The following is a 25,748-nucleotide window of genomic DNA, read 5'->3' on the forward strand; positions in this document are numbered from 1 at the left end:
GGGAAAACCCTTTATCTCCTGGTCCCCTCTGTGGGGAACCCCATGTGTGTTCTACACTTTTTTGATATGTGTCAGCCCTGGGTTTGCCTGTATGCCTTGTTCTGATGGGAGGCACCCTGGGGTTGCTCTCGGGGGGGAACTACCACTTCCCTGGAGTGACACCTTCCCTCCTGCCCCCCACGTGTGGTGGACACCGGGAAGCATATTGTAAGGGAACGTTACTGCTGCCAGTCAGGAAATTTTTGTTTTCTTGCTGTTTTGTGGTTTCTATAGCGTTCTCGCAATTTGCAATGATATTAAATGTTTTGAGAGAAGGAAACAACAGCAAATCAAAGTGACGTTTGATTCACTTCTAATAGTACTGTGAAATTTGCAGCTGTTACTGCTGTGCGTTGCTTGAAAGGCAATGTTAATGTGCTTGGTGAAAATACTGTGTGTGAATAAGCAGGTAGCTTCTGCGCCTCTCAGACCTAAAAAACTGAATGTGGAGATGACATGGAGAGGTTATATCTTCATAGTCCACTTTTCACAAAGATGGCTCAAGTAAAACTTAATTGCTATTTGAATGCTCTCGTATCGCCTGTATTCCTTGCTAAAGCTGCTACAATTACTATGGTATTTCCCTTTGTCCAGGGAGGTGAGATGTAAACAAAATGGTGTCAAGTTGGAGGAAAGAGTGGAGGACCAAGTGGTGCGGAGAGGATAGTTGCGTTTCCTGCTGCTGAAATCCTTACAAGAAAGTATACTAGCAAAAAATCCCCTCAGTCTTTAAAAATACAGGTTTAACACATGTTCAGTTTCACACTTGCCAGTTGTAGTTGTAACTGAGCCAAAATGAAATTGTAGAGCTGGAGTGCTAGCAAATTTAGGATATTTGCCAAGTTAGCAGCCTTGTGTATTTGAGGCATTTTAAAATCTGTAAAGAAGAGTAAAAGCAAGTAAAAATCAGGCTAGTGAAAGTCTACTTTACCCAGAAGCAGACAGACACCTCTCTGAAGGTTGGTTGAGACTCAGTTTTGCATTTGGCACTCACAGTCGGTATTGCTCAGATACAGCCAACACTTCTGAGGTTGGTAACTCTCTGAACTCCGTAGACTGCATCTCAAACGAAGCTGTGCTTTTTCGGTTCTTAATTTGTAATGAGACTTTATTCCCTGAAATGTGTAGATGCTGTTTTTTTTCCCAGTAAGTGTAAGTTGAAATGTGTTTCATAATCGACTAATGCCAAATTCAATCTTTAATTCTGATCATGAGGACCACTCATCACAAGCTGCTGGTCATCTGAATCCTATAAAATAGAAGAAAATCAGGCTTGAATATTGTGTTAAGAAATGAAAATCACTTTTTGGCAAATTTGTCCATGCAGATGGCAGAGTTTGCACCTCACATTTTTGCACCAAACAAATCTTTTTATTTGATGCAAAAAGCCTTGTTTTGATTTTAGACTCTGCATGTACATGAGGGTCTTGCTAAATTAGACCACTGCAGCTATTCAGATACCCTGGCTTCACTCAATCTTTTCTTCCCTTGATTCTCAGCCCTTTTCCTGTTGTGTTTCAGATTCTTTGGAGTGCTGGCATGGCACTTGGCTAAATTTGCAGCAAGTAGAAAGGGAAGACAAAATCAGAAGGCTTTTTATGTTTGTATAGATATGTCACTGGCATCCAGTAGCATTTGAAGTCCAATTTAATTCATCACTCTTTGAAGGTAGACTTGAGATGTAGATCACAGCCTTGATTTTGCTACCAGTAGGGTATCCGATTTCTGGCAGTGGTGACACAGGAAAGCCAGGAATGCTGTTTTCCCAAATTAATGTTTGTTTTTTTCCAACTAGACATTTTCCTTTCACAAAGTCATTCCCTCTAACTGTTATTTTAGCTGTGTCTCCAATCAAAATTAACACTTACTGAGAAAAGATCGTAAGTAGGTTCTGGTGGAGTCACTTCAGAAGAACTTTCATAGGAGGGGTTGCTGATATTTGAAGGCCGTGGCTTGTCCAGTGGCGTTACGTCAGTGTCATCTTTTGACTACACAAAATCACACAAACCTCCTTAAAATCCATCTTCTCCTACAGCACATTAAGCAGGGCATTTACGCTTCACTACCCGCTGGTGCAGTGTTGTGACTGAACTGAGTATCATCTAAACCCGTGTCTCTGGGCACGACTGTGTTCTGGGTTGTTGTATCATCTCAGGTCACTTAACATGTTTGTGTTGGTTTTTTTTTTTTTTTTTTCTTCTCTCCTTTACTATTTTTAAGTCTCAGCAAAGATCATTAGAGGAAGTGTTGCCCTGATATTGTGCCTAGGGTAAAAGGTACCTGGTTGGTCCCAAGTGCTCTCATTGCAACTATATAAAAACACAAGAGTTTTCCCTAGCTTATGGCTCCTGTTTTTTGTTTCTACATGACAATTCACGTTACGTGCAGGGGCTAGAATAGGAAGGGATTTCTGGTTACTTCAAGGTACACTCTTTTGGACTGATTCTTTTGTATTTTGCAACATTTTTGTTTGTCATGCCTCATCTCTGAGTAGTTTGGCTGTTGCTGGCTGGTTTCACATCATCGTGATACTATGTGAGGCTAGCAAAGAGTTAAGAGAAAGCAAGCATGAGAGTGCATCAGTTTAAAAATTTGCACTTTTCCATCCTTCAATCATTTCAATTTGCTTGTCTTTTGAATCTAACCGTTTCCAGTCAAACATTTCTACCTCCAGAGCAGCAAAATTATTAGCAATGCCATGGAGGAGTGGGAAGAGAGTGGGCGCCCTTTCAGGGGTTGTAATTATCTCCTTCCCTAAAGGTGAGCTTTTTGGTGAGGCAAAGGCTTCTGCACTGGTGCTGCGTAGCTAAATAATCTTTTGGCCAGCCCTTGGTGGTGGAAGTGTCTGCAAGAGCAGAAGCCCGTTGGGGCACCTGTGTGGGAGAGGTCTGGGGGAGCAGTAGGCAAATGTAAGCTCATGCCCAAACTTTGTGTCTTAGTCTGAACAGTTCAAGTGGGAAGTGATCAGGGATGTCTGTCATTTAAAGTGCAAGGAGAAACTGGAGGCTGAGTTTGGGAGGTGGCAGTGGGTCTGGGGAAGTGCTGCCCCCCTGCTGCCTACCTTGAAGTGTTGGAAGCCTGTGTTTCTCTTCTTGAACCTGAGGTAAGAATATCCAATAAAAGCCACAACTCCAGTAACCAGGCAGATGCCAAAGAATATTCCTGTCCCAGTACCAGCATGGAGAGGAGCCTGCAAGCAAGAGAGAGGGTGAGCAAGATATGGGTGGGTGCGGGTCACCCGCCTTCCAGTGCCCGAGCACACACAGTGTTCCGTTGAGATATGCCCTAGTCCTGATCTGCTTTTGTGCTTGGGTTTCCTGGTGCATGTTCCCTAGAGACAGTTAAACGTGGCCTTTTGATAGTGATTACAGGCTAGATTTTTTGGGGGTACTGGACATTGCCTCTAGTACAGCTTCATATTGCTTATGTTTTTTACATTACAGAGGATGCATAAATGACCTTTTCTGGTCAGGTTTTTCAAAGCAGCAACAGAGGCTACAATCCTCACTGGCCTGATGAAGAGAAATGGGTACCAAATTCCTTTAAGTACTTTGGAAATGTGTGCTACAAACCCTAGAGGGCTTTGCATGGGTTCAAGCTTATTCCCCAGTGCTTTTTGCACTGGGGAGGTGTTGGTTACTGCCAGCTATTGGCAGCCACACCATCCTCGGAGCCCTGCTTACCAGGGCTTAAACCAAAACACATCTGAGATGAGGCCCATCTCATCTCTGGTTAGACGGACTGCCAGCCTCTGCAGAGTGTGCGCAGGGCTGGGCTCTGCCAGCGCCTTCTGTAGGTCATTTTGCCCCAAAACGTTCAATGCCTTTAACCTGAAATCATTCTTTGTTCAACCAGGTAAAGTGCTAATCCAGGTAACTGTATATAATATAACTAATATGTAGGTGAAAGACTGCAAGAAATTCACATGTGACCTGGATTTAATCTAAAGGGGAGTAAAGCCTCCACACTCTGACTTTGGTTTGCCTTCTGCAGATCTGTGGCCTAATAGACTGGTATCGTGAAGGTGACCAGCAGTTTTGGGTTAACAATAAGTTTGAGGGATCCCAGGGCATGCAGTGACTCAGGCTACAGTCTCTCCTCAAAACGCTGTGCTCTTTGGCAATCCAGGAGGTTAGGAGGTGTCTGGAAATGGGTAGAGACTCGTATGCTGTTACTCTTGCTTTTCCATGGGATGTCTTATCTCTGTGGCCTCCTGCCTAGGAAACTAATTATTAAATATACCCTGGCAAAAATATTCACATTGTTGTCTTAATAGATGTGCTCTCTTCATTTAGTTTTCTAGAAAACAAACTAATTCACATGGTGCAATTGGACATCTGTAATATCATGCTGCTGTAGACTGACAAAAATTGCCTATTATCTTGAATCATTTTCAGACAGTAATTTATGCCTTTACCCAAGTGTGTAATCTCCTCCTACTTCTGAGGGTTGTAGGCTGCAAGGGATTTTTGCGAACTGTGGTTGTGCAGGCATGTTATTGAGCTTCTAGGAACAAGAAGCCTGGTTTGTAAAGGAGAAAAGGGTTGCTCTGTACAAAATGAAGGTGAGAAATAGGGTGTCTATAGGATTAATCTTGTGGACCAAGGAGGCAGCTGGTTAGCTGCTTCTGAAATCAGAGCTGGGATGGATGGGCTGTGAACATGAGTGAGCTGCCTCCAGCCCACAGAGAGAAAGATCAGAATGAATTTACCCCGATGGGAAATTTTTCAGATTAAATAAGTGGTGAGTCTTCTTGCAATGTCAGCTTGAGCCTGTGTTGGGCTGTCACGGAGTACCCTGCGTGGAACGGAGCTGGGGAGCACCAACGCTGCACATCCGAACACCTACTTCATTAAGGAAAACCTTTTGTACTGGAAAAAATGGTGCTTGCTGCACACCTCTCCGGGACAGCAGCAATCACTTGTGAAACATCCCAGCTGCACTGCAGGTGAACAAAATGTTTTTTCTGGCTTTCATACAAAGCAGTAAACTTTGCTGGTGGGAAATAAACAGAGCGATGTTCCTCCCTGTCTGCTGCTGGGCCCTGAACCATTTTGGTTCCAGCTTGAAGCAGTGTAGCTGCTAACTCGACTTTCCTCCATGGAAAGGACAGCACCCCTTTCTGAACTGTGCTGTACTGCCATGCAGTTTGGTTTGGCCTTTCTAATGGGAGAGAGAACTGGATAACTGGGTCAGACCACTGCAGGAATTCATGGAGGCAAAATATCTCTATTTTGAAAACACCTTGTTGTTTTGGATAGGAATGAATGCAAAGCCCGGAGTTAAAAATTTTCCTTAGAAGCTTGAAAGATCTTTTCGGAAGAATTGAAACGGAGCTTTATAAAAGTTCCCTTACAAAGATGAGCTCCATTATAAAATGGAGCTTTTATTTATATAAAATAAAATGTGGGAAGAACTTGTTTAGACAGAAACATTTTTAACAAGCTTCACTGGCTCCTTGTTCTCAACTTTTAAAAGGTTATTTTGAAAGAAAATTAAACCAAACCTGCATACATGGGGGTTACACTAGGAATATATGAATGTCAGTAATGAGTTTGAGATGACATAAGCCACAGCCACCTCCCAGCACCCCCCAAAAAAATAAATCACTATCTACTTACATGTGCTGGTGGAGCCTTTAAAGGCTCTGAAATAATGTGGATTATCCCGTTGGAAGCGATTATATCCCACTCAACAATAGCACTTCCGTCTACGTATCTGATCTCGCCCTGCCAGGAGGAAGAGCAGTGACAGAGGAGCTTTGACCCCGCTCCCTTTGGGACTGAAATAAACCTTGAGACGATTTCCCCATGTCAGTTACTGACACACAGAGAAAAATCACATGGCAGTTGACACTGCTGCCTCCCTGGCCATCAGCCTGGGATGGCCCCAGGCCGGTCATGGCTCTCCTGTGCCTTTATCATTACCTGTATATTGCCTTCAGGCATTTCTTTATCTGTTTTTTGTGATGTTTGGGGAATTGCCAAGCTCTGTGTAGGAGTGCTGTTACTCCTGACGGCCAGGCAGCCGCCCGCCTGCCTGTTACAGCTGCTTGTGCTGAATTTGCTGGGTCAGCACTGACAGGGAGCTGCTGACCGCAGTTTTTTTGGTGGCCTAGCATCTGTGAACTGGAAGGTGGTTCCATCGGGCAGCTTATTAGGAAGGGATAGAGATGGGATCAGTCATTGCCACCCCAACACTTCCCTAAACTCTGTTGATAATGGGAGTCCTTGACTGCTTTGGGCCGATTGCAAGTCTCTCCAGCCTGTGTCTGTGTTTTGGGAGGGTGTATTCACGGGCATCTGCGCCATTGCGAACTCTGCTTTACATTGCATCCTAGCACATGGGTTTCTCCTCAGTGAGCAGTGCCAGGAGCTGCTGCCTGCTCTTACCCTGGCGCGGGGCGGCACGCTGCTGCTGGAGCACACGGCTGGCTTTCTGTGCCCAGGGAGGAAGGGGCTCCGCTGGGGTGGCACTGCAGAGCCACGTGGCAGTCAGGCTCTGTCCTCCCTCACCCCTGCGCTGCCCTGCCGGGGTTCTGGGGAAAGCTGGTGGGCTCTGGCCTGCTGGGCTGGGGCATGGGGGTGTTTGGCTGCCTGGAGCATGTGTGGAAAGAGGCTGCCACCTCTCCTTCCCCTCCTGGCACATAGCCGAGCTTTAACTGCAGCAGGGGGAACCGAGGGTTTCCTCAGGTCCTCCAGGGAGGAAGAAAAGCAACACATTTCCAACCAGCTTTGAAGGGCAGGAGCATGATTTGTCTTAATAGGCTCAGAGCTTCCCCATGGCAGCTTTTGACGCAAGGAGGATTTTTTTTTAAAGGAGAATGTCTTCTAACTCAAATACCAGATCAAAGTGATCCAGAAGAGCTCCTGGCATGCTAATGAGTGATACAGGTAAGCCTTGTGCTGGTGCTCATGAGGGTATTCTTTATTAATGGAATTACTGAGTTTACAGTATAGATTTAAAAAAGATAAATGGCAATTCTCATACCAAAGGAGTTTCTCCTTAAAGGAGAAGGAAGAAGGGAGCAAAGACAACAGATGAGTCATGTGTGCACCTTTTCCTGCAGCATCTATTTTCTTCTTGTTGGTGTCTGTGAAAATCCCCCCAAACACCATCTTGGGCACTCAACTTTCCATGGGTCTAGTGCCATGGGCTAGAGCACGTTTAAACTTCAAACCCACAGACACAGTGTTTCTTATTTTCATATTCATTTATACAGTTATACCTGCAGTAGAGTCCCAACCTCAGTCTTAAGGGGTTGCTGTCACAGAGGACATTTTAAAAGCCTAGGAAGTAAAGTATTTTCTTAATAAAAAATGAGAAGTTGGGTGTGCTTTCAAAGGGTATTTTCCATTTGCAAAAAGGGTATTGATTTTTGCATTTAAAACCCACTGAAATAATAATAAAAAATGCAAGCCCCTGTTTTGTCTGCTTTTGCTCTGAGCAAGGCTGTGATGGCATCTCCTGTCTCTCTCAGAAAGTTACCAAGAAACTTTACAAATGCCAACATCTTTCTTTAATGATAAACTGCTGCTCTCATCTCTCCTCCTATTGCACTGCCATCTGCTGTAATCCTGCCAGGCTCAGAGGAGAGTTGAATCAAGCCCTTATCCCCATCCTGCCATTCCTGCGGGCCATCTGAAACAGCTTCCTTTGAGTCAGAGTTTGGCCATTTGCAAACCTGTAAATTTGCAGCTCACCAGCTGCTATCGTGCAGTCTCGGGGCAGGAAAGAACCTTCTGAAGTCAGCCTCTCATTGCTGCCCACTACAACCCCACTGAATTGCTTTCTGGATCCATGTGTCGCTTCTTACAGGGTATGGAATAAGGGGGGGGAAAGCACGAAGATGGGAGATTTATTATAAAGGTACCTGTTCAGTAGTGGGGGCGTGATGTTCCTGGCCCTTGGGGTTTGTAATGAGAAGTTTTTCCCCTAGACGAGTTAGAAGAGTGGTTCCGTTGGCCAAGTCCTCATAAAACATTATGCTGGCATTAGATAAATGATATTCAATGTCTCGCCCAGAAAGTGTCTGCAAATGAGAGCAAAATACAAGGCACGTTAACTGATCTCATTAATCCTCTGGATTAACTAGTAGGCTAAGCACCTGTGACTTTTTTTCCCTCTTTGCTATTAATGCTGCAGCATGTGCAATATGGGGTAGAGGCTACTGGGAAATTTGGATGCCAACAGTGGTATCCACTGGCCTCTGATGGCTGCCTGCAGCAGGCAGCACCTTGATTCTGGGAGGACAAAGGGTTTTACTATTTTCTTTGATGACCCCAAGTGATGAGCCCCAGTGATATTCAAAACAGCTTGAAGATGCAAGCCAGGACATAAACCCATTTGAATTGTTTGAGACAGGAAGGGAGGAAGGAAGGGAGGGAGGGAGGGAGGGAGGAAGGAAGGAAGGGAGGAATCAGCACATAAATGAAGCCAGAAACAGATGTCTTGAATGTATTTGTGGGAAGTACCAAAGCTGTGCACTGCTTTCTTCAGATAACTGTGCTTGATGCTAATAAGTCAGAGAAGGCTTCATTTCAGGTAGACCCTTGTATAACTGGGTAACTAAAATCCATGATGGAAAAGTCTCTGTAGTGACTCGAACACTCGATAACCTTACACTCCTAACTATGGAAAAGAAATGGAAATGATGAACTCACCTCTTTCAGAAGCACAGTTTAAACTACATGGGGTTACACAGAAGTCATGTCATACTAAGATTATTAGGGTTTTTTTTAAACTTTCACTGTGATACAGAAACCCATAGTGACCATTTAAGAAGTTTTATTAAAACAAGAAGGAAAAAAGAAAAAAACCCTGACCTCATTTTCGCTTAACCCACTGTCGTTCGGAGCAAAGAGAGTGGCGTGCACTGACAGGTCTGTGAGGTACCGCAGGAACTCTCTCCCCTTCCTAGAGCTGTTGGAGTAAGCCATGATGTCCTAGGCAGAAACAAATCTAGCTTACTAAAGAGCAATTGTGCGCTCCTGTGTGGGGAGCTGAAATGATGAGACTGTATAAATAACGACAAAGAAGTTCTCTATTAATGGCCGTGAAGTAACTCTGGAGTGACATTACAGAAGTAGTTTCTACTCAAAACCCAGTTTTAGCTGCGATTTGGTGAGCACATCTTAAACTGACTTGCAGGAATTGAGCCCTTGCTGCCTGTGAGGGTCCTAACACATATAATGCCTTTCTGAGGAGTGGCAAGAAAGGGACCCTCTTAATGCTTTGCCTTATTCCCCAGCAGCAACTCAATAAAATTACCAAAAAGCACTATGTTCCCTGTGATGCTTAGAAAGCCTCACAGCAGTTGTGCACAGAATCCTCTTTAAGCTAAAGCTGCAGTAGAATTTAATTTCCAAATTAGTTTTCAAACCCCCAAAACCTCTTTGCAGCAAGTCATTAAAAAAATAGTAACCAAGTTCTGATTTTTGACGGTGCAGAATTAAGACCACTCCACCTTGCTTTGCTGGTGTGGTGGTGTTACCTGCTAGTAAAGCAAACACTGAGATACAACTTGGTGGCAGAACCTGCTTTGCTCTGCTCACCCAACCGAGCAGCGTGTCAGCTGTGGGCCGTACCGACAAGAAGTTTGTCAGCGTTGGGAAGGACATCAGCACTTGCAGCAAGTTCCCGCTGCAGGAGAAGCCGTCCCCCACGTAGCCTGGCTTGCAGGTGCAGTTCACCTCTGGAAGGTACAAACACAGATAGCTGCGTGGGCAAACACCCTTTGGTAGAAACCTTTAGGCTGTCCTGTGCCTGAAAAACAACTTGCAGGCAATTAATTTTTTTTGTTTGTTTTTTAAAGTTAAAAAGAGGTAGAGTCTCTTGAAGTGTTACCTAACAGCCTGTGGCTGACCAAAGGAACTGAAATCTGGGCTGCTGCTCCCCTTTGCACAGAGGGATGCAGCAAAGGACCCTCTTACCTTTCTCCCTATAGCAGAAGACGTCCCAGGTTTCACTCAGGTTGACTCTTCTCCCGTAGTCCACAATGCCAACGTACCCGGAGCCGCAGTTTGGGGAGGAGAAGGCAGTTGGGTAGCCCACTCTTTCGCTGTCTAGCCAGCCAGCAGCACACAGGTGGTACCTCGCCTGCAGTCAGCACAGCCATAAGGGAAAAAACACAGGGGGAAGAGCTGAGTGGTGGGGCTGGGGTGCTGTGGATGAAATGATCAATCTCCCCAGGGTGCTTAGGCAGCACCTGACCTGCTGGCACTCGGTCTGAGGGAGCTCTGTCCCTCCATCTGTCCTGCATATCCTGCAGCCTGCCCTGTGCTGAACTCTGTGGCAAGGGGATGCAGGGACAGGGGTTCCTCTGAAAGTCAGTGGCTCCCTGTATGGACTAAAGGAGCCTTTCCTGGGAAAAGCTTCCCTGAGCCCAAAGCCAGCAGGATCAGAGGTGGGTGTGAAAGCTAAGGGGAATGTACAGTCCCACTGTGTGCCAACCCATCTTTTGGCAGCATGCGAAGGGTTGACAAACCAGCTCAACACAGAAAATAAGTCCCCAGAAGCGCTGGAGCCAGCCCCACTGCTGACTGCAGCTTTGAGGAAAACATTTAGACGATGGGGCACAGGAAATCTGCAGCTGTGGCTGCAGTCTGACTCTCCTCAGGCAGCAGAAGGAGGTTTATGAGCTGGGTGTGGCTCAGCCTCACATTTTGCTAACACTGTCTCTAAATGGTGAACCATCTTTCTGACCCATTCTGCTAAAACAAATTTTACGAACCAAAGGTGTGATGCTCATCCTACTGATGTCAGCCATGCATTGTTTGTAACATACTCAGGAAAAAGAATATGGAAATGGGTCTGCTAAATTAACAACATTTGGGGATAAGATTCCTGGAGCGGTACGTTAAAAAAAAAAAAAATTAGGCATAATTCTGAAGTGTACATTTCTTTAAGAAGTGCTAATAATTAAAACCCCTGTGAAAACCCTCTGTGAGTCTGACTACCATTTCACCCCAGTATCACTAGAAAAAAGAACTTGGCAACTGGTTTCAGTGCTGTATGAGCAGGCATGAAATCAATACAGTCTGAAAACTGCTCCCAGCTAAACATACCCTAGGGCACAGGGTTAGGAAAGGAGGGAAAATGAAACTTATTAGCACAGAGGAGCCCCCTGGCTCCTCCCTCCCCATTTACGCTGCAGCTGGGTCTGCTCTGGGGATCTCCTCCAGCAGTGACACTCCCTCACCTTCTGCGCGTACAGCAGCTGGTTATACGTAGCGATGGTGGCCGACTCATTGGCACAGGCCTCCTTTGCCTTCTCATAAGTCATTTTGTACTGCCCTTGTGGGGACCGTAAGTGGAAAACCCCAACGGTGGTATCTGCAAAGAGAGAGAAAAACCAGCTCTTCCTGAAGGGGTTTCCATGTCTGGATGCAGAGTCAACTGTGCCATACAAATAACCGTGAATTCTGTGACATGTGGTTTGGACAGATTGAACCCTTAAGGGTAGCATTTCTACCTGGAATGCCCTCATCTGTTGCTTCATAAATCTGGTATCACAAAGTCTGTAAACACACGTTATAACTTTAATCTTCTAATTGTTTCAATGGGACATAGGTAAAGGACTGAGTGAGCTTACAGACACAAGGATCCTGGCCACCCCAGTGCAGTGGCACAGGGATGAGGATGTTGGCACCCTGTCCTGGGTGTACACGGTGCCTTCCTCACCTTGGAAGTGGAGATCGGCACAGTCAGCATCAGGGTGGCACTGCCCGTTGTCTTGCAAGCAGCGGTCAAGAGGAAGTTGCATCACCGAGCAGTTCAGCCCATCACCAATGTAATTATTTTTACACTCGCACTTGCGTTTGTCCTGGTCAGAGAGAGAATAAAAAAGGCCAAGCCAAGTACTTAGCTGACATAAAAGTGGTATTTCAAGCAACATTCTGAACTGTTGTAAAAATTTCACTTGATATAGCCAGGAATGGACAAACAGGAAAGTCGCTACTAACAACTGCGATTCAACAGACCACAAACTCTGATGCTGACATTTATTCTTCTAAGCAAAACATTTACATATTGCACTTCGGTGCTTTGTTGAATTAACACCAAAGCATAATTCCATCCACAAAGCTAATAACACGCGTTGGAGAATTATATGACACATAATTAACAAAAATGTATGGCAAACCAATCAAAATTGTATTTAAATGACTGGCCATGGGAGCATGAAAGGAATTTAGCAGCCCAATGATAGTAATAAATTGAGAACTAGAAACCAAGCGGGAGTTGGTGACATCCAGGGGTTGTAATGGTTGGCAGCTGGAACGGAGTAGCGGCAAGGCTTTTCTAGACAGCTCCTGGAAGACAAATCAGGCAAGCCACCAAAACGGAACAGACAGGTGATCCTGAAAGCACCAGGACAAATGCTGGATCAAGTCACCAGCACAAGTTTTCCTCAACAACATTGAGGAATGTGGACCGTGTGAGCCAAGGAATTTGTATCATGTGGCTGCAGAGCTTTTTAAGCTGGGACTGGCCAACCAACAAGTGACACTATTCTCCCAGCTGTCCCTAGGTTTAGCTACCAAAATATATTTAGTTTCAATCCAACAAAGTCCTATTGCAAATAGGGATATCCAGTTAAGGAGAGCTAAGAAGGGGACAGAAAAATTACACATGCAAAATATCCCATCTGCTGTGGTACCTCTTTACCTAGAGAAAAGATATCAAACTGCTTCTCATCCCACAGCTGAAAGGACACTGAACTGATGTGGAATGTAGGCTGGAGGTATGTAAAGGTTGTTTTGGAAAAGAGGGACTTTGTGAGGTATGGAGTGTGATCCAGCCAGAGAAAAGACTTCTGCTGGCACCAGGAAGAAATGCCTCAAATTTCCCTGCTGGTGACTGAAATCTTTCAACTTACAGGTCCTATGACAGTGCAAATGGCATGCTCATGGCAGCCTCCGTTGAACCCATCGGCGCAAGGATTTATTGGAAGGCATATAAAGCCGTCGCCTTTGTATCCTTTCTGGCAGCTGCAGAAGACTTTTAGCCCGAGCTGTGTGCATTCAGCTGCCTTGTGGCACCCACCGTTGTTTTGTTTGCAAAGGTCTGCAGCTGCACAGGGGAAAAGCAAACAGGTGAGTAAAGTCTGCTTTTAAAGAGGATGTTCTTCACAAAGACAAACCACCTCCAGAATTTTAAGGCACACTAAAAATACTAGAATAATTGTTTGGGGAAAAAAATTGTTTGAGTTTTCTGAGGTGTTCCCGAAGTTGTGCAAAGGCTATCCTTGATGGCTCTGAAGCCCTGGTCAGGATGTCCTCAGTTTAAGAAACATGGCACCACTCCCCAGAGATTCTGCTTCACCTTTTGGCAGCCCAAGAGAGCTGTATTTTGGGGACTCTGCTCTGGCCAGGGTGGCTTTGGGGGACATGAGACACCTGGCTCAGAAAGAAGGACTCTTTCTGCAGTGATATTACTGGGGAACTTGCTTGCCTAAGGTCATAAAAAAAAAAATCCATAAATTATACACTGCTGAAAACCCTGCTGTCTCCAAAATCTGACTGAAGTGTGCTTCTTGCTCATACTCCTGCTTGCTAAAGCCTGGTGAAACCAGCCCCTTGCTTCAGAAAAAGACTGATCTGTATATATCCTAAATTTGTTCCACTTGCTGCACTGTGGAAGGTTTTAGGTTTGATAGCCAAGATTTCATACTGAATGGTAACTGCGTGCAAGCCCATGTGCAAAGGGGGACCACCTGCTTTCTTGCAGCTGGCTGTGCAAGAGGGAGCTCACCTGTGCATGTGATCCCATCCCCGTTGTAAAACGGCTTGCACTGACAGGTGTTGTTCTCCATGCAGACAGCGTTGGCAGAGCAGCTCGGGGAACACACTGGCTGCAGAGCTGTGGGGAAGGCAGAAGAGCTGGGGTGAAGATGCTATTTATATTGCAATGCCCTTGTTTCATGCAGAAAGAAAAGCCCTTGTACTAGTCTTGCTAACTGGAAAACCTGTTAAGAATTTTTTCTTGACTGCTTACCTCTCAGGTGATATCTTCCCCCATGTAGCCCAAAGCCCCTCCACAGGCAGGTAAACACTTATATTCCCTTTTCACATAGGAGGAGACAGGGAAGTGAAGGGACATGCTCAGAGTCCCTTAGCCTTCAATGAGGACTTCTGACATTATTAACCCTTTCTCTCTCTTCTCTACACAAACCCTCTGTTAAATTTCAAGTGCTATCCACCCGTGGCTTCATGCGATGGAGTGTAGCAAGAGGAGGCAGAGACCTAGCTTGGTTTCACATAGCCGGCCAGTCCATCCTGTTTCACAGAAGCAGCGTCCTGTTCCCAAATATCCTTCGTCACACTGCCCGTTGGTCTTGCATTCGCAGGCTGCAAAAGGAACGCAGAGGGATCGCTTAGAGAGCTGCCTTTGGGAAAGGGGAAAATCTTTCCCTAGAGAAACATCATCTAGACCATCAGTTTAGATACAGTATTATTTAACAATTATTTAGATAAATTTAACCTCATGCTTTTTCTCCATGAGGTCAGTCAAGCAGTGGGCCAGACACTTCAGAGTGGTTGGGCACTTTCCATCCTTGGTTTGCAAGCCCCCACAAGAGAAACCCTAAACAGCCTGGTCTGAGCTCAGAGCTGATCCTGCTTTGAGCAGGGGGTTGGACTAGAGACCTCCCAAGGTCCCTTCCAACCTGAATTATCCTGTCATCTTATGATTTTATAACTGGCATTCATTCAATGTGCCTCTGATAATGAAAACGAGTATTGATCTGCATTTCGGTAGAGTAGCAAACTTCCCAAAGAACTGTGTTGGGAAGGTGTTAATGGTTGAGCTGAAGACCCAGCCTGATGATGTCCTAATGTGCAGCAGCTGCTGGTTGTGGGGAAGCCTTTTAGCCAGAGAGAAGATGTGCAGGGAGAGAGGGTTTGGAGGTCTGTTTCAGTAAGGAAACCAAATATGAGGTTAGTGATCTTTGCTGTAAAACGTGCAAAATAGCTGTAAAAATTTCTTATTAAGGTTTTAGATATTTTTATCACTAAAGGCTTCTGAATTCCTTTTATACATGGGGTGTTACTCCCTATGGCCTGCAAATTTAAGCATGAGGCACTGATTTAATCTGTTGGTGGTTTTTTTTTTCCCCACTCTGAGCCCTGCAATAACTTGTCCTTCTGTCCATGCTGAGACCTTCTTAAGGAATTATTGAAAGCTCTCTGCTTTATAATGTAATGAAGCAACACCCTTTCTTGTCTTATTCCTCTTTCTGTAAAATCATTGTTTAGAGAGGAAAATAATGTGGAATTGGAGAAACTGATTCTGTGAAGACCTGGTCCTGCTGAGAAGGAGTTTCACCCTCTGGTTATCTAATTTTTGGCTGACATAAATATACATTGTAGAGAGGCTATAAAACATTTTTCCTGTTAGATACCACAATCTGGGTCAGACTACCAACTCACAGTTTATGCTATATTGTGTTATAAAACTGATAAATTACAGGTAAGCATATCTTGAGCACTGGTATCCAAGCCTAGTGTCTTGCCTCCACCCTAAGGATATCTAGCTTATAAACCCCACCGTATGTGCATCGTGAGCACTACAGTTGCACACCGTTAGGATGGAAGGGTTAATGTTGTAGCTTCCCATCTGAAGGCTTTATGTTGGGAAAACATTTAAGTTTAAAGAGTGATACTGATCCTCGTTCCACCTAGCTTAGATTTAAAACCACAGCAAACTGAATTATGTGAGCAGTTTCTTGGCTGCTGTCCCTCTTCACAAACTGCCTTAATCTCAGTGCCCTTTTTCTTATCTTCTGCAGGAGTAGTGCATGGCCTTGGTCTCCTGCAATTCTTGAAGAACCACACTGCTAGAATGCTGTCTAGCCCTTTATGGGAATGGGGGAGAAGGCTGTGCTGTAGTTGAAAATGCTTCTTGACAGAGGCTCTGTCTCCATTCCCTGTTACTTATGTACCATATCAGAATAGGAGGAGCCTTGCAGAGAAATCTAAGTAAGCTTCTGCCCCTTGCCTTCTCCTCCTCCCTTCTGAGACTTTGTGCTATTCCTCCTTGTCAGAAGGCACTCAGGAAAAATGTGGGTGTTGAAAGCAGGAAGCATTTCTTGGTTTACTTAACCCATCACTGACAAAAAAGTTTAGGTGTGATATGGAAAGAAAATGTAAACGTACGCCTGCAGTTGGAGCCGTATCTGCCTGGCAAGCACAGCTCACACGAAGTCCCGTTGAAGCCGCTGTTGCAGTGACACTCTCCTGTCCCACTGTACCCATCATCACAGGCCCCGTGGTTATTGCATGGGGTCTCTGGGCCTCCTGGGCAAGCTGAAAGGTTTAAAAAAAAAAGTGGTTGTTTATCTCAAGTGTGTTTATTCATTGTCACTGTTATTTATTGTTCTGTAAAAATCCTTGAACAGGGAAAGGCCTGTAAATGCATCTCTGTTGGGGCGTGTAAAAGCAGCTGTGACACTTGTGAGTGCAAACCTTGTGCTCTAAATTCCTTGACATGCTTTTACAATGCCTGTCAGCAAGGTGTTGTAGGCTCTTCCAGCCGTGGGTCTGGGTGCTTGCTCTTTCAGACCCAGCAGTGAACGGCACTGCCCAAATCCAGCCTTGCTTGTGCACCTTCATGTGCCTGGTGCTGCTGGGGTGAGACCAAAGGGCAGCTCAGGATGGGCCAGTCAAAATTGCTTGTGTCTGTACATGAAATCTGGACAGAGTGAGCTAGCAGGGCTATATCCCTGGACCTGTCTTCCAGCAGAGGTCTTAACCCAGATCTGGGGCGCCTTGGTGCTGTTCCCTGTGGGGCTGGCAGGTGAAGGATGACACAGTTCATTAGTGCCTGCTAACAAATAGCTGGAGCTAAAGCTTCGAAAACTGTCTCACACCTGGTTAAAGCTACAATTTCTGAGCTTACACCAGTGGTGTGTGTGCTTGTGGGTGGCTGAGGACTCATACACCATGTGTCTGGTGTGTCCCAGTGTCACTACCGCCAAGCTGATGTTTGTTTTTGTGTTGAAAGGACTTTCAGCTGGTCACCGATTAAGACCTGCTAGGTTTGGTTACAGCAGAGCAGTCTTTACTCTTCATAGCATTCACTTAGTTTGTCACTAGCATGGAGTTTAAATTGTTGCTGTCAACACGAAAAGGAGATTATTTGGAGTGGCAAAGCAATAATAATTTCTGTTTACTTCAGCTCTTGCAATAGAGTTCCTCTACCTTGGGGCTGGTCTCTTGTCGTGCCCCCCATCCTGGCTCTCACAGTTCAGCCTGCTGGGTGCTATGCATCTGGGTTTGGGGAGGGGGGTTCCTACCTTGGCAGTCTGGCCCGAAGTAGCCCTTGCAGCACTTGGCTGTCTGGATGACCATGGAGCAGTTCCTACGGCAGCCATCCCTCCGCAGCCCGTAAGACTCGTACGTGCACCACTGGATCCCTTCCTGAGCCAGCGCAGAGAGGGGGAAAACCACAGGAAGATGAGCGGTATGTGGAGGTTTGGGTTTCTTCTTCAAATCAGTTTCTGATGTACACTGAATTAAAATGTGATGTGTGAAGAGTGCAGGTGTGAGGTCCCCATCTCCTCTTTGATTCCCAACTTGCAGAGCAGACCCCCAGCCTCATCAATGGTGCTTAGAAGTCAACCCAAGCACTTGCTACAGTGGATGCTGTGTGAGACAGTGTCTGGGTGTTTGCCCAAGGACAGCTTTGTCCTGGAGGCTTTATGGCATCACTTAACAGTGTGGTCTCACTGTTGGAGGTTCTCTTTTTATTTTTCCAAAGCAACTTATTCTAGTTTGCTTGTGTGAAGTACAGAGAAGAGCCACTGAGACTGCTTAAATGCAAGATTTTAATGTATTACCTTTGGTTTTGTCCCTGGAGGGCATTTAGAATTACTGAAACAGCTAACACAATGCCCCTGTTGTACAAAATGGAAAATAAAAAAAATTATATTTAAATAATGGCAACAAAAGGCTATTTGATATGGACAAAAAGTCTGTTTTACAAGAGCAGCAAATAATGAGCAGAGAAGAATGTAGGCTTATTATGCTTGAAACAAATTATAAGAACTCTGGAGAAAGAAGAGAGGAGAATGACATCAAAATAGACACATTAATTTAGTGCCATGAAATGCAAGAAATTAGTTTTGATAAGTTCTGGAAGAAGAAACTTTGCTCTGGGTTTAAACAAGCAGGGGAAAATAAACGGTTGATATTCTTCAAACAAATATTGACACGGGCTGCATCAGGTCTGGATGTCTAATTTGGAGTAGAGGTAAATGGCTACTTCTCAGGAAGCACTGGACAGATCTGAGGAAATGATATCTATTTCATTTAACAAAATAATGAAACAAAAGGTAATTTGAGCAGATGGGATACACACGAGTGTTGGTTTTATAAGTGAAATATAAATTCTAATAAACTTTTTTAAGACTGGCTACATGGAATTTTTTTTACTTCTTGGTAATTTTTTCATACATTCAAATTAAAGTGAAGTAAATTTGGTCTTGAAACCAATTAAAAATGGCTTTCAAAACTTCCTGCTTGTGGGATGTATCAAGGTTCACAGAGGAAACTTTGTCCACGCTACCAGTGCCTGTTCAGGTATGCTAAAGGATATTTCTGTGAAAGCAAGAAATGTGAGAAACCAAGAGTCTGGCTAATAGACTAAGCAGTTTTCTATCTTGTGTCCTTAATATCCTGTGCAGTTGGGACAGCAACACTGTTCTTCTGTAAACTTCTGGGAACGTCGTAAATGCAGTCTTTATGACCAAATTCATAGTGTGGATTTGTATTAATTTAAAAGTGCCATAGGAAAATCTGTCCTTGCTCAAATCTATGCTTGCATTTGTAAGGTACTGTTCTTACTGAAGGGCAGGGCTCACTAAGCTGGTCCTAACTGAAACTGCTTGTCTTGTGTGGTGCTTAGTGTGGAAACAGGGTTTCTGTTGTGTACCTTCCAGGTGTTGTGCTGCGCTTCTCGATCTTAGCTCTAACCAGTGGGGCAGGTGAAGCCAGCCTGAAGTGGCAGGACTTAATCTCAGTAGTGCCAAAGCTGCTGCGAGTGTATCCCTGGTCTCTGTGAGGATGGAGTTTGACCTTTGGGACTGTGCCTTTGCCAGGGTGAGGGACCAAAAAAGGGTACTCACCATGAAATCCATGGTAAAGAAGCTGTCACAACGTCCTCCTAGGCTGGGGTCTGTCAGCAGGCAGTTGATGCCGTAGGCGATGCCCCCATCAAACTCCAGCTGCCGCTGCACTATCTTACACTGTCTGTCATTCAGGAAAAGGGCGCCCTGAGGGATGGGATGGGGAGAGGGGGGCATGACAAGTCATGAGACAGTCTTCCTTGGGGACAGGCTGAATCCAGGTCTTGCGTGAGTGTTAGAGATAACCCTCCCTCTGGTCTTTTAAAGCTTCCCCTCCAATCTGGGGACCTAGAGCTGAATGCTGTAACATGACAGATGGGCAGATCTTTTGCCTTTCCTGAAGGGGACAGAGTATGCCAGCCCTGTGTCTACAGATTTACCTTATGCACATTTAGTGTCAGTCACATTTTCAGAGGCAGTTGCTTGCCAGGTGTGATCCAATACATTTGCAAAGAAAAACATGGTGTGGTTCTGGTTTAACAGGCTGCATGCATACCTGCAATCTTAGCTTGTAAGTGTTTACAAACCAGTTTGCATGGAGATGCTACATTCATGGGGCTTCTGTCAAAGCCAGGTTCACTGAATAGTTTTCCATTGTGTATTTCACTGCAGGAGAAGTTAAAATGTGTTAGTATTTCAGTTTTGAGGTAACTGAGAGCTGTTTTGAACAAATAACATCTTACAACACAGAAAGTGACAGCTCCAGATAGTCTTGCAAACTGTCTAGTTTGCTGAATTTGTTGGGGTGGCTGCTCTGGTTCTGTGGCTCTTGGCATGGACTGGTGAAGACTAACTGAGTTTTGGTGCCACTGGCCCTTTCTGGGGGTTATGTGCAGGCACAGTGGGGTCTGCATGAGTGGACCCTGCAGCAGGGACAAGGGGTAAGTGTGCTGGCAGAGTGAACACTTACGATATCCCCATTATCCCCACAGCTAACGCTGAGGTTGGAGCCCTGCAGGGTCTTCAATGAGGTGGAGCGGGGAAGCTGGAAGGCCAACACCTGGGAAAGAAATGGTGGAAATGCACATGGCTGGGTTTGCATGTCTTGGCCTTGGCAATGCTCCTAAAAAGCAAGGGCTTACCGCAGCATCACGGACAATGTGGAACTTGAGGTACTGCACCAGCTTGTCCGTGTTGGACTTCTTGAAGAGGAAGTCCTGCTGCTCCTGTGGCAGCCCACGGATAGCTGTGTCTGTGGGCCAGAAGAGTGTGACGGGTTTATGAATAGGATCGTTGATCAACCCAAGCAGGTTGTTTTTCTGCAAAATACCAAAAATTTGGGCAGAATTAATGCTCCATCTAAACCGAGATTGACCCTATGGGGTGAGTGTCTAGTATAACTGGGATGCAGTGGCCTGTGGGCTGCCTGGTCACCAGCCTGCAAACACCCTGAGTAGAGTTGCCCAAGTTGAGTTACATGTCTGAATTCTCAGAAGCGCTTCATCACCCAGGGCTGCCCACTGAAAACCAGGCTGATGGCTCAATGCGTCATACCTGAGTCAAACTTTGGCCACATAATATGACATATGGTAGGACAGAGCTGAATGTGGAGAGAAAAGGTGGATGTGGGTCTGCTTGACATTCCCCCCACCTCTGTGGGAGAGGAATCGCGTGATGAGCAGGGTTGTCATGTACTGTGTGAACCCTTTGGCTCCACTGAATGCCATCCTGCTAGTAATGCCATGTGCCATGTTTGTGCTTTTGCCTTTTTTAAAAAAAAGTGTTTAAAACCTTTGCCCAATGGGTGCTGTCTCTTGTGTCCTTACCTCTAGCAAACTGCTGAATAGGATGTATCCATGTTTGGCTGCAACAATTTTAAGGCTTTCCTACAAAAAGAGGAATTTAGTAATTTATCTAATAAATATGTTACATAGGTTTTTTAAAAAGCAGATATTAGCTTGCTTTTCCCTGTAAGTCACTTTTGTTACAAAATCAGTGCCACTGTAAAAGCCCTGTGCAGAAAACCTTCTTATAGTGTTCTTAGTATAACTGTAACTCCAGGATGAATTTTAAATATAACATTTAACTTATTCAGCAGTGTCAAACAGTGTTTGTATAAGGTCTTTTCAGTATCACTGGGATTTTTTTGTGACTTACATGATTTATATATCTAACAGTAACTGTGGAAAAACCCCTGCGTTGAGAATGGCAATGAGCTGCACGTACCTTTTTAAGGGGGAAATCCTGCATATGTGATGGCACCAGAATTTGGTTTATAATATGGATCACACCATTTGTGCCCACGGCATCACTGAGTATAATTTCAGCTTTGTTGTTCAAAACCAGTGAGTTCTGGAAAGGCAACAAAAACACGTTTTCTGTGGAACCTTGTGGGAGGGTGAGGCTGATGCCAAATTTCTTTGGTACAATGAACCCAGACCATCCTTTCTCCACAGCAAACCGTAGCTTCAGTTTTAATAAATTGCCCTTTGGTTTTTCAGACTCTCATCATGCTCATAAAGCCAGAGTCTGAGCCTAAAATAACTTGTGTCAAAGCAGGGGCTGTACAACTCCACTCTGAACAGCAGATAAGTGCTGAACACTTCAGCTAAATGGGCAACCTTCCTTTAATGCTATTTATTTTTGGGCACTGAGGAGTAAAGGGAACCATTAAGGTTTTAAAAAAAGCTGAGTGAGAACAGACTGTTTTATTGTTTTGTCCTCCGCCTTTTCATGCTCTGTTACCTGAGAGTAGCTGATGTGTATTGGGTCCCCTTGGAGAGAGGTGATGTTGGTGATTGTTGTCAGGTCGCTGTACAGCAGACTGGCACAGCTCACCATATGGTACCGGAGGACTTGAGCCATCACTCCTTTGGCAATCCAGTCCTTGACCTACAGCAGAAAGTGGAGGAGTTGAGAAGCAGTTGAGCAAGGTGTCTGAATCCAAAAGCTCATGGCCAGCTCACCAAAAGCTTCTGGCCACCTTACTTACACGTGGGTCGCTGTTTAGTACGTCTGTGTGAGGTACGAACAGAGTGAAAGGGCCAGGGCCTGCAACATCTCTGATAGACAAGGCCTGCCAAATTTAAGAGGACAAAGCAGTAATGAGTCATTAATGTGCATAACATCATGCAGCGATGGGGACAGCCCTGCTCAGTGGGAAGTGGTGCCCACAGCCCTGTTGCTGTTGCAGGTTGAGTTCACTTCCCTGCAATGCAAGGGTGAGAGGAACTCACAGTACACTGTGCACTCTCCTTCCCAGCCCTGTCACCACTGCCCATGGGTATCAAATGGAAGATTTTGGTTTATGGCCAAGTTGCCATTTTCCCTGCAATAACGAACAGGAGAAGAAGAGGGAAAGCTCTCAACCATTACTAAGTGTAGGGAGGGTGGAGGAAGGCTACACCCTCCTGGGCAAGGGAAGATGAATAAACTCTTTCATCTTGGCTTAGTCAAGAGTGGGTATATACATGTGTTTGTACATGCATTTAGCTGTTACGTGGTTGCTTTTACCCAGGAGTAGATTAATTACTGTTAGAGGGACAAATGGACCTGGGGTATTGCAGGCACTTTGCAATCACCACTGACAAACTAAAGAAGAGAGCTCTGCTAAAGTGATAGGAAGAAATCGGTTTACCATGGTAGCATAATTAGAGCTAAAATATGAGTCTTTGGACTAGCAGACCAGTATACAGATTTGTGCTGCCGTGAGGCTCAGGGTAAAGGATTACTACTGCCAGTCTCCAAAAAGCAGTGAGAACTGGCAGTGCACATTGGCTGTCCACCAACACAGCAGCATCCTGCGGCGTTTCTGAGGAGCAACTGAAAACAGCATCGCAGTTTGGAAATGCAGCAAGGGTAGAAGAGGGATGGTATTTGCTCACATCACAATTCATGAGAGATGTGCTGGAAGATCTCAGACTGTGAATGGGTGAAAGCTTCAGTTTTATGCCTGGTCTGGGGGCCCGACATTTCCCTGGGATATTAGTCTTTACTATTAATTCTCTAGAGGTTTTAATGACAGTTAATGGTTTAAATTAAAGCTTCTTCAGTATTAGTGGCTGGTGATCCAAATCTAGTTCCAATTAAGTTTGAAGGATGTTGGTACACGCCAGATTCATGCCTGCTCCCTGCTCCCTCCTTGAGGCAAAAAATGAAGAGAGGGACCTGACACACACACCTCCCCCCGCCCCAAACAAAACAAAACAAAAACCTTGACCTTTTCTTACCTCTAAATGGAAATAAAACCTAGATGTGTTGGAGTCTCTGAGAAGTTCCTGCAATCAAGAACAAGGCTTTGTAACAGTGCTGCAAACATGAGACAACATCTGTGGAGTACAAATAAATCCAACACTTGGAAAAGAAAGGAAACTTCTGGCTTAGAATAAATGCTGCCCATCTGCATTGCTCCTGTTCTTTTCTTACCTTGCTCTATCAAAAACAGGCTTCTCTGACACCTAAAAGTACCAGTATTAAGTCTGTAGTACTGCAGTCATAGGGATTGTCTATCAGTTGTTTATTTTAATTTTTTTTTCTGAGTCAGATAAGGTTATCTTGCAGCATCCTGTTTCTCTTCCTGATTTCTTGGATTGGGATTGTTTCAAATTCTGGGATAGATTTATCAATTTGTTTAAGAAAAAAAAGGCATGTTTCAAGAGACAGCCATTGTATTAAATAACTATCTGAAGAAAAATAAGGGACAGAAAACATGTACAGCACTGTACCTGGAAGATATTGCTTCGGCACTTAAATCCATCCCCAACGTAGTTATGTTTGCAGGTGCAGGTCCTTTCTGTCAGCTCAGTGTCATTACAGATGGCAAATTCACTGCAGCCTCCATTATTCTTGTAAGATGAAAATTTAAAAATTCCTTCATTGCCAGGTGTACAGAACAATTCTAGTTCACCACTTTTCCCCCCAATGTATATAGCTTAGAAAGACTTAATCCCAACAGTTTTTTGAAATGAGATCTTACTGGAGCTTCTGATAGTATATGCTTTCTTGCAAACCATAAAGAGCATTTAAGGTTCATAAGAAATAACTCTCCTTTTATGAAGAAGATGTAGTTTTGATTCCCTCCTTTTATACTCAGTTCATGGTGTTATAAGGATCCAAAAGATTTCCAGGCAGGTTTCATTCTGGACCTTGGGGATGTATTGTAACTGCTCTGCTGAAGCACCATTGATTTACACTGAAGGGAACTATTTACAGCTGTACATCACTTCTGTGGTTCTAGGAGCCTGGATTTCTGGAAGAGCATTAGCATAGGACTATTGTTCTTCAGCTGTCTGATGGCCCAGGCCAGCTGGAATGGGGACCTGTCACATGTGCTTTCCTCTAAAACATCTCCTGTTCACGCCTGGGTGCACCACCAGTGCAACGTAAGGCTTGGAGCAGCAGTGATGCACCTCCTCGGCCGCCTGCCTCCAGGAAGCTTTCTGTGTGAAGAGGAGATGTTCCTCAACCAGAAGCAGTGTGTTGGGGTTCAGAGCTCTGCCCAATCACAGGTGAGTGCTCCCCAGGTAGAACCTCAGTTTACAGATAAGTTTCTATGCTGGACTTGAGAGCAAATCAACAGAAATTGGGAAGCCATCTTGTTTTCTTTCCTGATGCTTGTTTCATGTGTCCTTCATGTTGCTGGTCATCTCGGTGATCCTTTCCCATGGGCCATGAGTGGCAGTAGAAGCTCTCTTGGGAGCTACCATGGGGCCTGACTTGACAGGCCATAGTAAGTACTGACTGTAATTAGTGGGCTTGGGTGCACTTGCTATTTATTTGGCTAGCTCTAGGTGGACTTCTGGCAATCTTGGGTTTATCATAGCTTCCCATAAAGCTTTTCTGCCCAGAGGTTTGCCATAGTGAAGTCAGATTAGCCTTTGGTCTGACAGTAACACTTCTCAAAATTGTATTTTTTAAAAATATATCTTTAATTATCCTAGCATAATTAACCAATTGGAAGCAAAGTTGCTGGAACAAGGCATAAGGAAAAGGCAAATGCGTACAGAATCTTAGGAAGTGGTAGATCATAACTTTGAGCTCCCCTTCTTCCAGCTTATGTTTTTGCCCTTGCTCTTTCATCTCTGCAACCTTTCAAGGTTAGAGAGAAACTCTGCTGACAGGCCAGGCTGGGAGGGTGAGAATTATTGTCACTGCGCCTGGAGCACAAAGGATTAATGTGCACAGGAGAGTGGATATGTCCCTGCTGCAGCTTGCCAAGCAGAGCAATGCGGCTGGTGCAAGCACGTAGCTTGCAGTATGTGAGCTAGCTCGTGTGAAACAAACGTGGCCAATTCTCAGCCTGCAGTGGTAAGTGAGGGACAAAATGAGGAATGCCACGGGAAGCACTGCATTGTGTGTTGCAGAGGGAAAGAAGGGAAATGGTTGGTGTAGAAAATTCTTTTTTTCTTTTAACCTCCCCATCAGGAGAGGCTTCCATTCTGCCATCCGTCATCTCACCTCCTCCGTTTCACTGTTCACTAAACCACCTCTGCTGCAGCTTGCAGTGTTGATACCCTGTGTTCTGCATCCCAGGGATGCGTTTGAGATGCAGCCTATGCATGGCCATAGGGACTGCGGAGCTCTGTTCTTTGACTTGCCCCATGGGAGCTCTGCCTTAGGTGAGCCTGCAGGCTGAAATTCCCGCTGG

The 25,748-nt window shown here is 45.0% G+C and overlaps 1 protein-coding gene across 3 annotated transcripts in view; it reads right to left on the minus strand.

The window, feature by feature from the left end:
• Nucleotides 1-10: 10 nt before the first annotated feature.
• The window catches only part of STAB2 (stabilin 2), an 87,702-nt gene continuing 61,964 nt past the window's right edge, over nucleotides 11-25,748 (minus strand). For 2 of the 3 annotated variants that reach the window (XM_074901963.1, XM_074901961.1), the window contains 25 exons: nucleotides 23,827-23,946; nucleotides 23,332-23,379; nucleotides 22,095-22,178; nucleotides 21,848-21,994; nucleotides 21,329-21,454; nucleotides 20,929-20,988; nucleotides 20,245-20,421; nucleotides 20,073-20,162; nucleotides 19,163-19,309; nucleotides 17,876-17,932; nucleotides 17,333-17,456; nucleotides 16,194-16,343; nucleotides 14,283-14,387; nucleotides 13,792-13,899; nucleotides 12,917-13,110; nucleotides 11,722-11,863; nucleotides 11,240-11,373; nucleotides 9,972-10,137; nucleotides 9,627-9,733; nucleotides 8,865-8,984; nucleotides 7,913-8,071; nucleotides 5,661-5,768; nucleotides 3,101-3,229; nucleotides 1,908-2,027; nucleotides 11-1,288 (listed from right to left, as the gene is read on the minus strand). In XM_074901963.1, the coding sequence (XP_074758064.1) occupies nucleotides 1,238-1,288; nucleotides 1,908-2,027; nucleotides 3,101-3,229; nucleotides 5,661-5,768; nucleotides 7,913-8,071; nucleotides 8,865-8,984; nucleotides 9,627-9,733; nucleotides 9,972-10,137; nucleotides 11,240-11,373; nucleotides 11,722-11,863; nucleotides 12,917-13,110; nucleotides 13,792-13,899; nucleotides 14,283-14,387; nucleotides 16,194-16,343; nucleotides 17,333-17,456; nucleotides 17,876-17,932; nucleotides 19,163-19,309; nucleotides 20,073-20,162; nucleotides 20,245-20,421; nucleotides 20,929-20,988; nucleotides 21,329-21,454; nucleotides 21,848-21,994; nucleotides 22,095-22,178; nucleotides 23,332-23,379; nucleotides 23,827-23,946 (2,973 nt within the window). In that variant the 3' untranslated portion in view covers nucleotides 11-1,237. Of the gene's footprint in view, nucleotides 1,289-1,907; nucleotides 2,028-3,100; nucleotides 3,230-5,660; nucleotides 5,769-7,912; nucleotides 8,072-8,864; nucleotides 8,985-9,626; nucleotides 9,734-9,971; nucleotides 10,138-11,239; nucleotides 11,374-11,721; nucleotides 11,864-12,916; nucleotides 13,111-13,791; nucleotides 13,900-14,282; nucleotides 14,388-16,193; nucleotides 16,344-17,332; nucleotides 17,457-17,875; nucleotides 17,933-19,162; nucleotides 19,310-20,072; nucleotides 20,163-20,244; nucleotides 20,422-20,928; nucleotides 20,989-21,322; nucleotides 21,455-21,847; nucleotides 21,995-22,094; nucleotides 22,179-23,331; nucleotides 23,380-23,826; nucleotides 23,947-25,748 lie in introns of all 3 variants that reach the window. The other variant, XM_074901962.1, reaches the window with a different exon arrangement.

The sequence above is a fragment of the Athene noctua genome, chromosome 3 (assembly GCF_965140245.1).
Source record: "Athene noctua chromosome 3, bAthNoc1.hap1.1, whole genome shotgun sequence".
Taxonomy (NCBI): domain Eukaryota; kingdom Metazoa; phylum Chordata; class Aves; order Strigiformes; family Strigidae; genus Athene; species Athene noctua.